General features: G+C 30.3%; 2 protein-coding genes across 2 annotated transcripts in view; both read right to left on the minus strand.

The window, feature by feature from the left end:
- Positions 1 to 4345: 4345 nt before the first annotated feature.
- Positions 4346 to 6941, minus strand: LOC111616889 (ADP-ribosylation factor-like protein 8B). Its single transcript, XM_023358240.1, has 4 exons — positions 6832 to 6941; positions 6595 to 6756; positions 5343 to 5413; positions 4346 to 5219 (listed from the first exon to the last, which is right to left on the minus strand). The coding sequence occupies exons 1-4, from the start codon at positions 6867 to 6869 to the stop codon at positions 5170 to 5172; spliced, it is 321 nt and encodes a 106-aa protein (XP_023214008.1). The 5' UTR covers positions 6870 to 6941; the 3' UTR covers positions 4346 to 5169.
- Positions 6942 to 12758: 5817 nt separating this feature from the next.
- The window catches only part of LOC111616896 (ADP-ribosylation factor-like protein 8B-A), a 28956-nt gene continuing 27384 nt past the window's right edge, over positions 12759 to 14330 (minus strand). Inside the window, exons 5-6 of the mRNA XM_023358252.1 lie at positions 13756 to 13826; positions 12759 to 13632 (exon numbers count right to left, since the gene is read on the minus strand). Coding sequence (XP_023214020.1) covers positions 13583 to 13632; positions 13756 to 13826 — 121 coding nt within the window. The 3' untranslated portion in view covers positions 12759 to 13582. The remainder of the gene's footprint in view (positions 13633 to 13755; positions 13827 to 14330) is intronic.

Here is a 14330-nt window from a genome sequence, read left to right on the forward strand (position 1 = left end):
TTTAATATTATTTTTCTTTTAATTATGTGAAACCATGCTTTGAAATTCATTTCTGGTTCTAACACAATAAAGGCGGTTTTTCTCATCTTAAACCGCCAAGTGTCTTAATTTATTGCACTTTATTGTGTTAGAAGCAGAAAAGAATATTATTTTTGTTAAAGTTTTTGCATGTTTTAGCTGGCATCAATGGCTCGACCATTGAAGGGAGGGCAATATTTAAACGAAACTTAATTTTCTAATTATAAGTGGTTGTTTGTTTCGTGAGCAATAAAATAATTTTAAAATAATTTTTAATGATACAATAGCAACTATTATTATTTTAAAAAAATTTGTTAGGCTAAACATCAACGAAAATTCAACGCAAAGTTGGTTAATAGTGATATACTAATAAACTAATTACATGGGATATCCTAATATACTATACTAATAATGTATTTTTTCCTTCTTTACGGTTATCCGACCAACCGAGTCCCCAATTGAGTCGGATAATAAAATGCTCTACTGTATTATACAGCTTGATGTATATAATATCCTTCTTAACAAGAACAATGTTTAAAATATTATAAGGGCTTTCTGTATGTTAAAGTGCTATGTTCATCTGTTGTAAGGTATTTTTTAAACTATTTAGAGTACAGATTAACAGAATTTAACTTTTGACTAGTTGACAGTTCAAACCGTTAAAGGCGCATTGATTAAATTGACAGAATGACTAGTGGCTAGATTGTCCTTAATAGAAAGTCTTTTAACCTCATTCGTTATGACATCATCTCTTAAATTTTGATTAATAAATTGGTGAATAACTTGGCAGTTTCAGTATATCATTCATTATGCTGTTTATATTAAGCTGCTTAATAAACTAGATGAGACTAATTATAGATATTAGATGGCTGGGTGGCCAAAGCAGTTAAGGTACCAGCCTACCATTCTTGGAACCCAGAATTGAATTCAGCAGACGAAAACCCCAAGACTTGTGGGGTGGTCTGTCCAAAATATCAGGCCCAACTGTGAACCTGACCACACGATGGAATTTTCTTCAAAATTTGCCATACTTGATTTTACTGTCAATTTATAATTATAAATGAAAATAAGAAGTTCTAAACATTACAGTTTCATTTCAACAAAAAGATAAATTGAAGATAACCTTTACATTGAAGAACAATGGGGATTTCAGAGATGTATATTTCTTAAGTTAATTGAGTATAACATGTGTCACTCAAAGTCCCTCTATGTGCAAACTCCTGGTCACTTGGCACAAATCCAAGCAATAATTAAACTCTGCCAATTTAAGCACATCCAGTGTGATAATGAACACTGTATATCATGCAATAGTTAAAGACATGCAACTATTCTACAAAAGGAATCCCCAAGGTATATCAACTCTTATGTATTGGGAAGGACAAACAAAATGAATATAGGATTCCTGGATAAGAGTCCTGACATGGCACTTTACTGTGCCAGGTCAGGACTCAGATTCAACATGTTAAAAGAATATGTAGATCATCATCCCACCCTCTCCTAGCAAGACTGTGAACATAAGACCAATGTAAGGAAAGGGCTATTTATTTGCCTATGCCGACCCTGAGACAGGTGGGTAGATCTGAAAAGGTTAAAAAAAAATGTTTGTTTTAACATATCTGCTGAAGTTTAAAGGTCGGTGAGAAACATTTTTGATTTATTATTTGATTTTAACAATGAACTCTGGTCAAATATTAAACTGACTTCTGGAATGTCTTACAGGAAAGGTGTGGAACCTATTTTTCATTTAGAAAGCCATATAAAAGATATAAGACTGCATGTTGTATTGTACATATAACATTCAGTATACATACAAATATATTAATTACACACAGTGACTTCTAATAAATAAAAATATCTAAAAAGTGAACAGATGCCTGAGAACAGTATTATATCATTTCATGCTTTATTGGGCCATTCTACAAGCCATAAATTCCATACCAATGTAAACTTTGTATCTTTAAGTTCTAGTCAATAATCAGCTACCAATTTACTATAGCATTTTACTGAAATTTATTTTTCTACATTCAAACAGGAGTTCTAAATTACAGTAAAACCTCTCAAACTCAAATATTTCTTTAACTCAAAGAAAACAAAGCACTTGGTAAGTCTGAAAGGAATAGTGTCGGGATTTAATGTCTCCAACTTAAATTTTCTCCAAGTCAAAGTTTTTCATGGTTCCCTACACCAATTTATGTTACTTTCAACTTCCTTGATTCAAATTTCAACATACAGGTAACCCCTGTATAACACGGCACTTCTATAGCACGAATTCACTCTAACATGGTTAGAGAATTGGGAACATCCTCCATATAACAGTGCTTTTATAGCATGGATTCACTCTAACACGCTTTGGGTAAAACCCTCGTACAACATAAAATGTAATAAAGGGTGCGTTCTTTTATACCTCTGCACGAGCATTATAATTGTTTTCGTGGCTACTTTGAATGCTCTTTCAACAAATAATCCATTTAATGGTTAAATTTTACAATTGGGACCCTTTTGCCTCTAAAAGTTCATTTTAGAATTATAGATTCCTCCACACGATACTATCGATAATGAGGGCGCCGCCATCTTTCTTTCACCATCATTCCTAAATGCCTACAAACAGCGGCGCACTCCTGTTGCAGAGCAACCGCTATTAATGAAGGCACCTAAAAACTGTTACCAGTTGATGATGCTCATGCTGAGATCATCATATAAAATGAATAATCCTCTGGTAAAATATTTACTTAAATAATAAATAAGTATTTTACCTATGAAAAAAATGAATAATAAATCCGATTTAAATAAGGATTTAACAACATGCTTTTTAATTTTTGGAACCTAACCCCTCTTTTTGCACTAGTTCTTTGTTTTGTATAACACGGCAATTTTTTGGAACATAACTCCCGTGTTATACGGGGGTTACCTGTATATTCTATCTAAAGTGATCCTAATTATCGGATTTCCATGAAATTTTCAGACAGTTGTATCTACTCTCCAACACCAATTGAGACTATGTTCCAGTCCAAAGTGAGGTCCTCTCACTTTATCTTGACAAAAATAACAGTACCTGCAAAACTGTTTGATTCCATTAGCTACATTGAGCATTTTGCTGAAAGGCATTACACGGGCTGTTTAAAACAAAGAAAAAAAAAAAACACTATCAAAGATTCTTTACACAATGCAAGAGAGGTAAAAGTACAAATCTATTCAGAATCAGCATTTTACTCTATTGTACTGTAATTCAAAGTTTTTCCCTGCCTTTAGAACTTTGTTAGAGAAGTTTTACTGTACTTTTTAAATTCTATAAACAAAACACAAGTTACTTTAATGTGATAGCTATCAGTTCATGTAATTAATTAAATTTTATTTATGTTCGTTTATATTAAAACTTGAGCAATTTATAAGGGAATTTCATGGATGGCCACATAAGATTATAGTGTTCTACTTTACAACTGATTTATAATTTGGCTAGTATTCCACTCACTAAATCAACAAAATAGTTGTACTTTCAGATGATATATAATAAAGCTTTTATAAACAATGCATGTATTTCTTAAGAAAGTTCCTCAAATGTAAATCTAATTTAAACAACTTTATTCAGAGAAATTATTCTTAAATAATTAACATAGCTCCATGTTCATCGTCAGGAGTCAACAAGAGATATCTCGTTGATTTCTGACGATGGACACATAATCCAAAGCATTAGTTTGCTCCAATAACAGCAGTTATAAGTAGATATATGTTTTATACATTAAAAGAAAATAGTCAAATATCATATTATTCCAAAAATAAAATATGAAAAGTGTTAATTTAAGACTATATTTTAAAAAATGTTTCATATTTAAAAGAAATAACTGTCAAAAAAAAGTTAAATTGTCATTTAAAAAATAAGATCAAACTACTAAATTCGAAAAATAATCAAAATAGCCTTTTCTTTTGAGGAAAAATATGTCGAAACACAAGAATGACTTGTAGCCATTAGCATGCAATGACTTTTATTATACGCTTATGAAAGTACTACAAAATTTTATATATTATATACTGTATATATTTTTTATATATATATATATTTATATATAACTTGTGTTATGTACAGAGCAATTGCCACCAATGGCTTAGAAATACATCCATTCAAATAATTACAATAGAAACATATAAAACTCATTTTGTGTCGGGTAAACATCTTTCTTTTCTAAGTACTAAATTTTATGATTTTGCTAGATTAATTTTGAACCACTGACTTTGATCTGACACTTGAAATAAATAAGCCTAAAACTATAATTCCGTCCACGGGAGTAGGAATTAATTTTTCTTAATGTCTTTTCTTACCAATTTTGATGTCTTTTTTTTTTGTTTTTATATCTATTTTTAGATGAAGACAGTTATTGGCACATCACAACAATGCGCGGAATGTATGAGATGAAATTTTAAGAATGGCTAGCTTAAAAATTTTAAAATGTGCATCGTTTTATCAAAATAATAAATCGGAGATACGTATATGAACAATTATTTAAAGAGTATATTTTCGTTTTAAATGGAAGAATAACAATAAGAATTTGGAAAAAATTTCGTTAAGTGCAACAATGTTTTTTTTTTTCTTCTTTAATCTCATTTCTTCGTACGAAATTTCTGAACATTTCATAAAATTTCTGGGATAAATGTGTATTAATACTTGAAAATTTGTTCAGACTATTTAATATTAAGATTTTATTCTGATTTTCGTATCTGATGTAAAAAAGAAAATTAAAAACAGAAAAAAAAGGGAGAGAGAACAGAAAACCAGAACTTCAAAAATGAATTTTTTTACATTATCAAACACCCGTGCCTAAGATAAAATTACATTCGTAAAGTATCGACAGATTTTACTCAATGCACAAAATCTGCAATGCCTCCTATCGACAATATTTCACATGCAAAACTTATACAATGTTTTTAAATCTGTTATTTCTGCTCAATTGGCAACTTAAAAGGCAATAAAAGATATTAAATCTCTCTTGTTTTATCCAAATGAATAGTTTTACAAGAGTAATAAATAATTGCATGTACAAAAATCAGCTGAAATAACATCATCAATGATTTTTTTCTTTTTTTTTTTTTTTTCATTTTAATCTTACATTTCAACATGACTTTATATAGATTTTTGAGTTTCATGCTTACGAATATCATTCAGTGTGCTCGAGATTTAGAATGGGAAATCAACCACTGCAATGTTATATCTGAAAAATTATTGGAAAGTTTTTTTAATTATAAATGATTTTAAATTGTTTTTACTTTTAATATATTTTTCTCTTAAACTTTATATAATGAAATAATATAAAGATTTGTTTCGTGTGCCTCACCTATATTATCTTTTTCCTTGCAGGATATGGAATAACAGCATATTTCACGATCTTGTATAGCTTGTAAATTCCTGTAAATATATTCATTTTATTATGATAAACTCAATTACAATAAATGTGATTTCATATGTATGACACACTACAATCTCACTAATTTAAACTAATTGTTATATGGAATTGTGAAGGTTATACACAGTGGAGTGAAAATAAACTGAACTTTTAATATAATCTTTGTTAGTTTAATTGTTAAGTATTCATTGTACATAAAATTACTTTCAAAATAAGCATCTGCAGCTGTGCATATCTTGCAGCTCATTCTGTGTTACTTCTTTGAGCACAATTGTCAGAATGCATTTTCGAGTCGTCGTGAAGAACGACACGTGGAGCCACACCATTTGCCATATGTTTGGGCAATTTTCAAAATATCAACCAGATCATCTAGTGATTATCTACGATCCTTTTTATCTCTGAAAGTTCGGGAAATTGTTTCTTCATTTCTTACTGAAGTCGGCTGACACAGACGAGTTTGCTTTATGTTGATTCACAGCCTTCTTAAGCAGATTAAATATTTTTATAAAGCTTGACACAGAATTTAATATTGGTTTGCTGTTCATAATGCATCATCTCAGAATTCCAACAGCACACCCATACATACTCTTAATACTTTGACATTTTGTGTCTTAATTTATCTGAATACATAAATCTACATGTGTCAAACAAGTACTGATATATGTAACAAAATATTTATGTGCACATCCTCATAATTACAACTGTTGCTAGGAAACGTCAAAAGTTTGGTACTGTTAACAAACTTCACTATATGAACACTGGATTTTATGCTTTGAAAGTTAAATGATTATTATTTTCCACATTTTTACATATAAAAAGATAACACAGGTATTCAGTATTACTTAACGTAAATGTATGCAATGGCTATGAAGAAAATCAACAGCTAATCAAAACACTAATTTGAATCTTTGAATTCTATAATAATATATAACTAATGCTAGTTAAATTCTGTTTTTCATCTATAAAATTACATTTGAGATAAAAACAACAATGAATATTGCTGCATTATAGAAGAATATTAAGTGAAAATCTTTCTGAAATAAGCTGTACATTACAATCATCTATAACTAATAATTACAGATGAATATAATAATATTGAAATTAAAAGAATTTTATGAATTTTTTTAGATTATTCTATAATAAAAAAAAATCCTCAAATTATTTTTACATAAACGAAACTTACATCTGTTCAATTAAGTCTTTTTCATCTAGAGCACTTTCGAGATCTCTCTTATTTCCGAGAACAAGAACGGGTATTCCAGCCAACTGTGGTTTATCCAAAAGATTATGTAACTCGTTGCGAGACGCTTCAATTTTTTCATGATCCGCAGCATCCACCATATATCTGAAAGTCAATAGATTTTTTTTTTATAATTTCACTGAAGTATTTTTAGAAAATACGTAATTTAAAGCTACTTACACAATAGCATTAACGCCTCTACAGTATCTTTCCCACATGCTACGAAATCTTGGTTGGCCCCCAATATCCCAGATCTGTAACAAAAAAGAAAATTTAAATATCTCTTATCATAAAAATATATCATTATGCTAAGGAATTCAGTTCGTCAAAATATGGCTACTTTGAGATTTGAAGTGAAAATTCTGTCCAAACTGCAATATGCTTATGTTAACCTGTTTGTTTAGATTGAAGTGCCTTCGTGCTATGTGAGAACAATAGACCAAGAACAGCTCTAATCTGGTCAATATGCTTTTCGAATAACACATTTTTGGGTGTCACCTTATACACAGACTACCATTTTTTCTCTTACCTTGTAGAATACGGCTAGTTTTCGGGATTGTGAGATTGGCCTATAAGTAGCAGATTGAGTTATTTGTAGGGCTCTTGGCTACTATATTTGGGAAACACACTATTTTTTACGCTACTTTAAAAGTAATTTGGGCTAAATTTTGAGGAATTCTGCTTTACTTTTTATAAAACCTATCTGGCAACCTGTGGGGTTCTTACTGGACACGTGTTGTTTACTTGCAGTTTATTTATATTATTATCAATAATTAAGAAAAATTGCATTTGGTATACATAGCCATATTCCATTTCCTTAATAAATTACAACAATTACATGGCATTTGCATATTGTACAGAAATATGGAAATATGGAAATATGTAAAGGCAGAAATACAAGAATGCTACATACAGGATTTCCTGTACGTAGCATTCTTGTATTTCTGCCTTTATTTTTTTTCTCACTTGTATAATAGTTGTTCAGGCATTAACTCTAAGTTTATTAATAAATTTACATTATGTATATTTCCTGAAATTTTGGATACATTTTACCAGAATTTCAATATTTGGACTATGCAAATTTTGATAACTTTCTTTGTATGTAATACCTAATATTTCCTGTCAAATTCAAGTCGGAACTTTGGTGGGCCAGTTTTCTAATTCTCTAATGTTGTCACTTAAACCATTTTTCATACATTTTTCATACATGTGATATAGTGTGTTATCTTGCAAAAAAACTATATCCTTCAGGATTATCTAGTTCTATCAAGCTTGTTCATCATCTAATATTTTTTTAATTTTCTTGCACACCTTAATTCCTTTTTGAATATAATGAAGTTTTCCAACTCCTTGCACAGTAGTGTAACTCCAGACCATTATTCTATCTGATAACTACAGGTAGCCCTCGGTTTACGCCAGCTCAATTTACGCCGATTCACAATAACGCCGTTATGCAATTTGCTGTGTAATTCCCCGATTTTCCCTATGCCAGACTGATTTTCATTTCAGTGTTGACGTATTTACCAAGCCGTGACATTGTACATTCATTAAAACAAAGATTTTTATTGAATATATTTATTTTTTTCTGTTTAATATTATTGGGTATGTATACATTTGTATTAAGTTAATATTAAAACACTAAATGTTTAGGTACCCACGAGTCAAGTTATCAAACTTAATAGTCCAATAAATGGCGTCCGAATCCATAGTGCCAATGAATGTATCCCATATCAGTTCATTTAGGAAAACACCTTATGATGCAGTAGCACTTACGGAGATCACAAACTATCGTTAGTGAGACAAATCTACTTCTCGTTGGCCAGACAATATCTATCTCTCCTTATCCATCTTCAATTTTCCCGCTCAAACTGACCTTATACATGCACTACGGCGACCGGTGGTCGACCAATCAGTGTCTCCACTCGTCCATAGCTCTACGTCAGGTTAACGTATCCTTTCAACTATGGAAAGTTTGACAGATGAACTTTGTGAGTTAGACAATAATTGGAAGCGAAGTGCAAATGTAAAAAGAAACATCATCGCATCCATTTGACCATATTCCGAAATTCTCNATTTTTAAAAAAATTTGTTAGGCTAAACATCAATGAAAATTCAACGCAAAGTTGGTTAATAGTGATATACTAATAAACTAATTACATGGGATATCCTAATATACTATACTAATAATGTATTTTTTCCTTCTTTACGGTTATCCGACCAACCGAGTCCCCAATTGAGTCGGATAATAAAATGCTCTACTGTATTATACAGCTTGATGTATATAATATCCTTCTTAACAAGAACAATGTTTAAAATATTATAAGGGCTTTCTGTATGTTAAAGTGCTATGTTCATCTGTTGTAAGGTATTTTTTAAACTATTTAGAGTACAGATTAACAGAATTTAACTTTTGACTAGTTGACAGTTCAAACCGTTAAAGGCGCATTGATTAAATTGACAGAATGACTAGTGGCTAGATTGTCCTTAATAGAAAGTCTTTTAACCTCATTCGTTATGACATCATCTCTTAAATTTTGATTAATAAATTGGTGAATAACTTGGCAGTTTCAGTATATCATTCATTATGCTGTTTATATTAAGCTGCTTAATAAACTAGATGAGACTAATTATAGATATTAGATGGCTGGGTGGCCAAAGCAGTTAAGGCACCAGCCTACCATTCTTGGAACCCAGAATTGAATTCAGCAGACGAAAACCCCAAGACTTGTGGGGTGGTCTGTCCAAAATATCAGGCCCAACTGTGAACCTGACCACACGATGGAATTTTCTTCAAAATTTGCCATACTTGATTTTACTGTCAATTTATAATTATAAATGAAAATAAGAAGTTCTAAACATTACAGTTTCATTTCAACAAAAAGATAAATTGAAGATAACCTTTACATTGAAGAACAATGGGGATTTCAGAGATGTATATTTCTTAAGTTAATTGAGTATAACATGTGTCACTCAAAGTCCCTCTATGTGCAAACTCCTGGTCACTTGGCACAAATCCAAGCAATAATTAAACTCTGCCAATTTAAGCACATCCAGTATGATAATGAACACTGTATATCATGCAATAGTTAAAGACATGCAACTATTCTACAAAAGGAACCCCCAAGGTATATCAACTCTTATGTATTGGGAAGGACAAACAAAATGAATATAGGATTCCTGGATAAGAGTCCTGACATGGCACTTTACTGTGCCAGGTCAGGACTCAGATTCAACATGTTAAAAGAATATGTAGATCATCATCCCACCCTCTCCTAGCAAGACTGTGAACATAAGACCAATGTAAGGAAAGGGCTATTTATTTGCCTATGCCGACCCTGAGACAGGTGGGTAGATCTGAAAAGGTTAAAAAAAAATGTTTGTTTTAACATATCTGCTGAAGTTTAAAGGTCGGTGAGAAACATTTTTGATTTATTATTTGATTTTAACAATGAACTCTGGTCAAATATTAAACTGACTTCTGGAATGTCTTACAGGAAAGGTGTGGAACCTATTTTTCATTTAGAAAGCCATATAAAAGATATAAGACTGCATGTTGTATTGTACATATAACATTCAGTATACATACAAATATATTAATTACACACAGTGACTTCTAATAAATAAAAATATCTAAAAAGTGAACAGATGCCTGAGAACAGTATTATATCATTTCATGCTTTATTGGGCCATTCTACAAGCCATAAATTCCATACCAATGTAAACTTTGTATCTTTAAGTTCTAGTCAATAATCAGCTACCAATTTACTATAGCATTTTACTGAAATTTATTTTTCTACATTCAAACAGGAGTTCTAAATTACAGTAAAACCTCTCAAACTCAAATATTTCTTTAACTCAAAGAAAACAAAGCACTTGGTAAGTCTGAAAGGAATAGTGTCGGGATTTAATGTCTCCAACTTAAATTTTCTCCAAGTCAAAGTTTTTCATGGTTCCCTACACCAATTTATGTTACTTTCAACTTCCTTGATTCAAATTTCAACATACAGGTAACCCCTGTATAACACGGCACTTCTATAGCACGAATTCACTCTAACATGGTTAGAGAATTGGGAACATCCTCCATATAACAGTGCTTTTATAGCATGGATTCACTCTAACACGCTTTGGGAATTGGGTAAAACCCTCGTACAACATAAAATGTAATAAAGGGTGCGTTCTTTTATACCTCTGCACGAGCATTATAATTGTTTTCGTGGCTACTTTGAATGCTCTTTCAACAAATAATCCATTTAATGGTTAAATTTTACAATTGGGACCCTTTTGCCTCTAAAAGTTCATTTTAGAATTATAGATTCCTCCACACGATACTATCGATAATGAGGGCGCCGCCATCTTTCTTTCACCATCATTCCTAAATGCCTACAAACAGCGGCGCACTCCTGTTGCAGAGCGACCGCTATTAATGAAGGCACCTAAAAACTGTTACCAGTTGATGATGCTCATGCTGAGATCATCATATAAAATGAATAATCCTCTGGTAAAATATTTACTTAAATAATAAATAAGTATTTTACCTATGAAAAAAATGAATAATAAATCCGATTTAAATAAGGATTTAACAACATGCTTTTTAATTTTTGGAACCTAACCCCTCTTTTTGCACTAGTTCTTTGTTTTGTATAACACGGCAATTTTTTGGAACATAACTCCCGTGTTATACGGGGGTTACCTGTATATTCTATCTAAAGTGATCCTAATTATCGGATTTCCATGAAATTTTCAGACAGTTGTATCTACTCTCCAACACCAATTGAGACTATGTTCCAGTCCAAAGTGAGGTCCTCTCACTTTATCTTGACAAAAATAACAGTACCTGCAAAACTGTTTGATTCCATTAGCTACATTGAGCATTTTGCTGAAAGGCATTACACGGGCTGTTTAAAACAAAGAAAAAAAAAATACTATCAAAGATTCTTTACACAATGCAAGAGAGGTAAAAGTACAAATCTATTCAGAATCAGCATTTTACTCTATTGTACTGTAATTCAAAGTTTTTCCCTGCCTTTAGAACTTTGTTAGAGAAGTTTTACTGTACTTTTTAAATTCTATAAACAAAACACAAGTTACTTTAATGTGATAGCTATCAGTTCATGTAATTAATTAAATTTTATTTATGTTCGTTTATATTAAAACTTGAGCAATTTATAAGGGAATTTCATGGATGGCCACATAAGATTATAGTGTTCTACTTTACAACTGATTTATAATTTGGCTAGTATTCCACTCACTAAATCAACAAAATAGTTGTACTTTCAGATGATATATAATAAAGCTTTTATAAACAATGCATGTATTTCTTAAGAAAGTTCCTCAAATGTAAATCTAATTTAAACAACTTTATTCAGAGAAATTATTCTTAAATAATTAACATAGCTCCATGTTCATCGTCAGGAGTCAACAAGAGATATCTCGTTGATTTCTGACGATGGACACATAATCCAAAGCATTAGTTTGCTCCAATAACAGCAGTTATAAGTAGATATATGTTTTATACATTAAAAGAAAATAGTCAAATATCATATTATTCCAAAAATAAAATATGAAAAGTGTTAATTTAAGACTATATTTTAAAAAATGTTTCATATTTAAAAGAAATAACTGTCAAAAAAAAGTTAAATTGTCATTTAAAAAATAAGATCAAACTACTAAATTCGAAAAATAATCAAAATAGCCTTTTCTTTTGAGGAAAAATATGTCGAAACACAAGAATGACTTGTAGCCATTAGCATGCAATGACTTTTATTATACGCTTATGAAAGTACTACAAAATTTTATATATTATATACTGTATATATTTTTTATATATATATATATTTATATATAACTTGTGTTATGTACAGAGCAATTGCCACCAATGGCTTAGAAATACATCCATTCAAATAATTACAATAGAAACATATAAAACTCATTTTGTGTCGGGTAAACATCTTTCTTTTCTAAGTACTAAATTTTATGATTTTGCTAGATTAATTTTGAACCACTGACTTTGATCTGACACTTGAAATAAATAAGCCTAAAACTATAATTCCGTCCACGGGAGTAGGAATTAATTTTTCTTAATGTCTTTTCTTACCAATTTTGATGTCTTTTTTTTTTGTTTTTATATCTATTTTTAGATGAAGACAGTTATTGGCACATCACAACAATGCGCGGAATGTATGAGATGAAATTTTAAGAATGGCTAGCTTAAAAATTTTAAAATGTGCATCGTTTTATCAAAATAATAAATCGGAGATACGTATATGAACAATTATTTAAAGAGTATATTTTCGTTTTAAATGGAAGAATAACAATAAGAATTTGGAAAAAATTTCGTTAAGTGCAACAATGTTTTTTTTTTTCTTCTTTAATCTCATTTCTTCGTACGAAATTTCTGAACATTTCATAAAATTTCTGGGATAAATGTGTATTAATACTTGAAAATTTGTTCAGACTATTTAATATTAAGATTTTATTCTGATTTTCGTATCTGATGTAAAAAAGAAAATTAAAAACAGAAAAAAAAGGGAGAGAGAACAGAAAACCAGAACTTCAAAAATGAATTTTTTTACATTATCAAACACCCGTGCCTAAGATAAAATTACATTCGTAAAGTATCGACAGATTTTACTCAATGCACAAAATCTGCAATGCCTCCTATCGACAATATTTCACATGCAAAACTTATACAATGTTTTTAAATCTGTTATTTCTGCTCAATTGGCAACTTAAAAGGCAATAAAAGATATTAAATCTCTCTTGTTTTATCCAAATGAATAGTTTTACAAGAGTAATAAATAATTGCATGTACAAAAATCAGCTGAAATAACATCATCAATGATTTTTTTCTTTTTTTTTTTTTTTTCATTTTAATCTTACATTTCAACATGACTTTATATAGATTTTTGAGTTTCATGCTTACGAATATCATTCAGTGTGCTCGAGATTTAGAATGGGAAATCAACCACTGCAATGTTATATCTGAAAAATTATTGGAAAGTTTTTTTAATTATAAATGATTTTAAATTGTTTTTACTTTTAATATATTTTTCTCTTAAACTTTATATAATGAAATAATATAAAGATTTGTTTCGTGTGCCTCACCTATATTATCTTTTTCCTTGCAGGATATGGAATAACAGCATATTTCACGATCTTGTATAGCTTGTAAATTCCTGTAAATATATTCATTTTATTATGATAAACTCAATTACAATAAATGTGATTTCATATGTATGACACACTACAATCTCACTAATTTAAACTAATTGTTATATGGAATTGTGAAGGTTATACACAGTGGAGTGAAAATAAACTGAACTTTTAATATAATCTTTGTTAGTTTAATTGTTAAGTATTCATTGTACATAAAATTACTTTCAAAATAAGCATCTGCAGCTGTGCATATCTTGCAGCTCATTCTGTGTTACTTCTTTGAGCACAATTGTCAGAATGCATTTTCGAGTCGTCGTGAAGAACGACACGTGGAGCCACACCATTTGCCATATGTTTGGGCAATTTTCAAAATATCAACCAGATCATCTAGTGATTATCTACGATCCTTTTTATCTCTGAAAGTTCGGGAAATTGTTTCTTCATTTCTTACTGAAGTCGGCTGACACAGACGAGTTTGCTTTATGTTGATTCACAGCCTTCTTAAGCAGATTAAATATTTTTAT

Source organism: Centruroides sculpturatus, unplaced genomic scaffold (assembly GCF_000671375.1).
Source record: "Centruroides sculpturatus isolate CEXI.00-Female unplaced genomic scaffold, Cexi_2.0 scaffold1040, whole genome shotgun sequence".
In the NCBI taxonomy this organism is placed as follows: domain Eukaryota; kingdom Metazoa; phylum Arthropoda; class Arachnida; order Scorpiones; family Buthidae; genus Centruroides; species Centruroides sculpturatus.

Coding starts and splice junctions, on each gene's coding strand:
- LOC111616889 (XM_023358240.1), bottom strand. CDS start 6,869: ATGTGGGAAAGATACTGTAGAGGCGTTAATGCTATTGT. Junction 6,757..6,831: donor AGAGGCGTTAATGCTATTGT/GTAAGTAGCTTT, acceptor ATTGACTTTCAG/ATATATGGTGGATGCTGCGG. Junction 5,220..5,342: donor CAAGGAAAAAGATAATATAG/GTGAGGCACACG, acceptor ATAATTTTTCAG/ATATAACATTGCAGTGGTTG.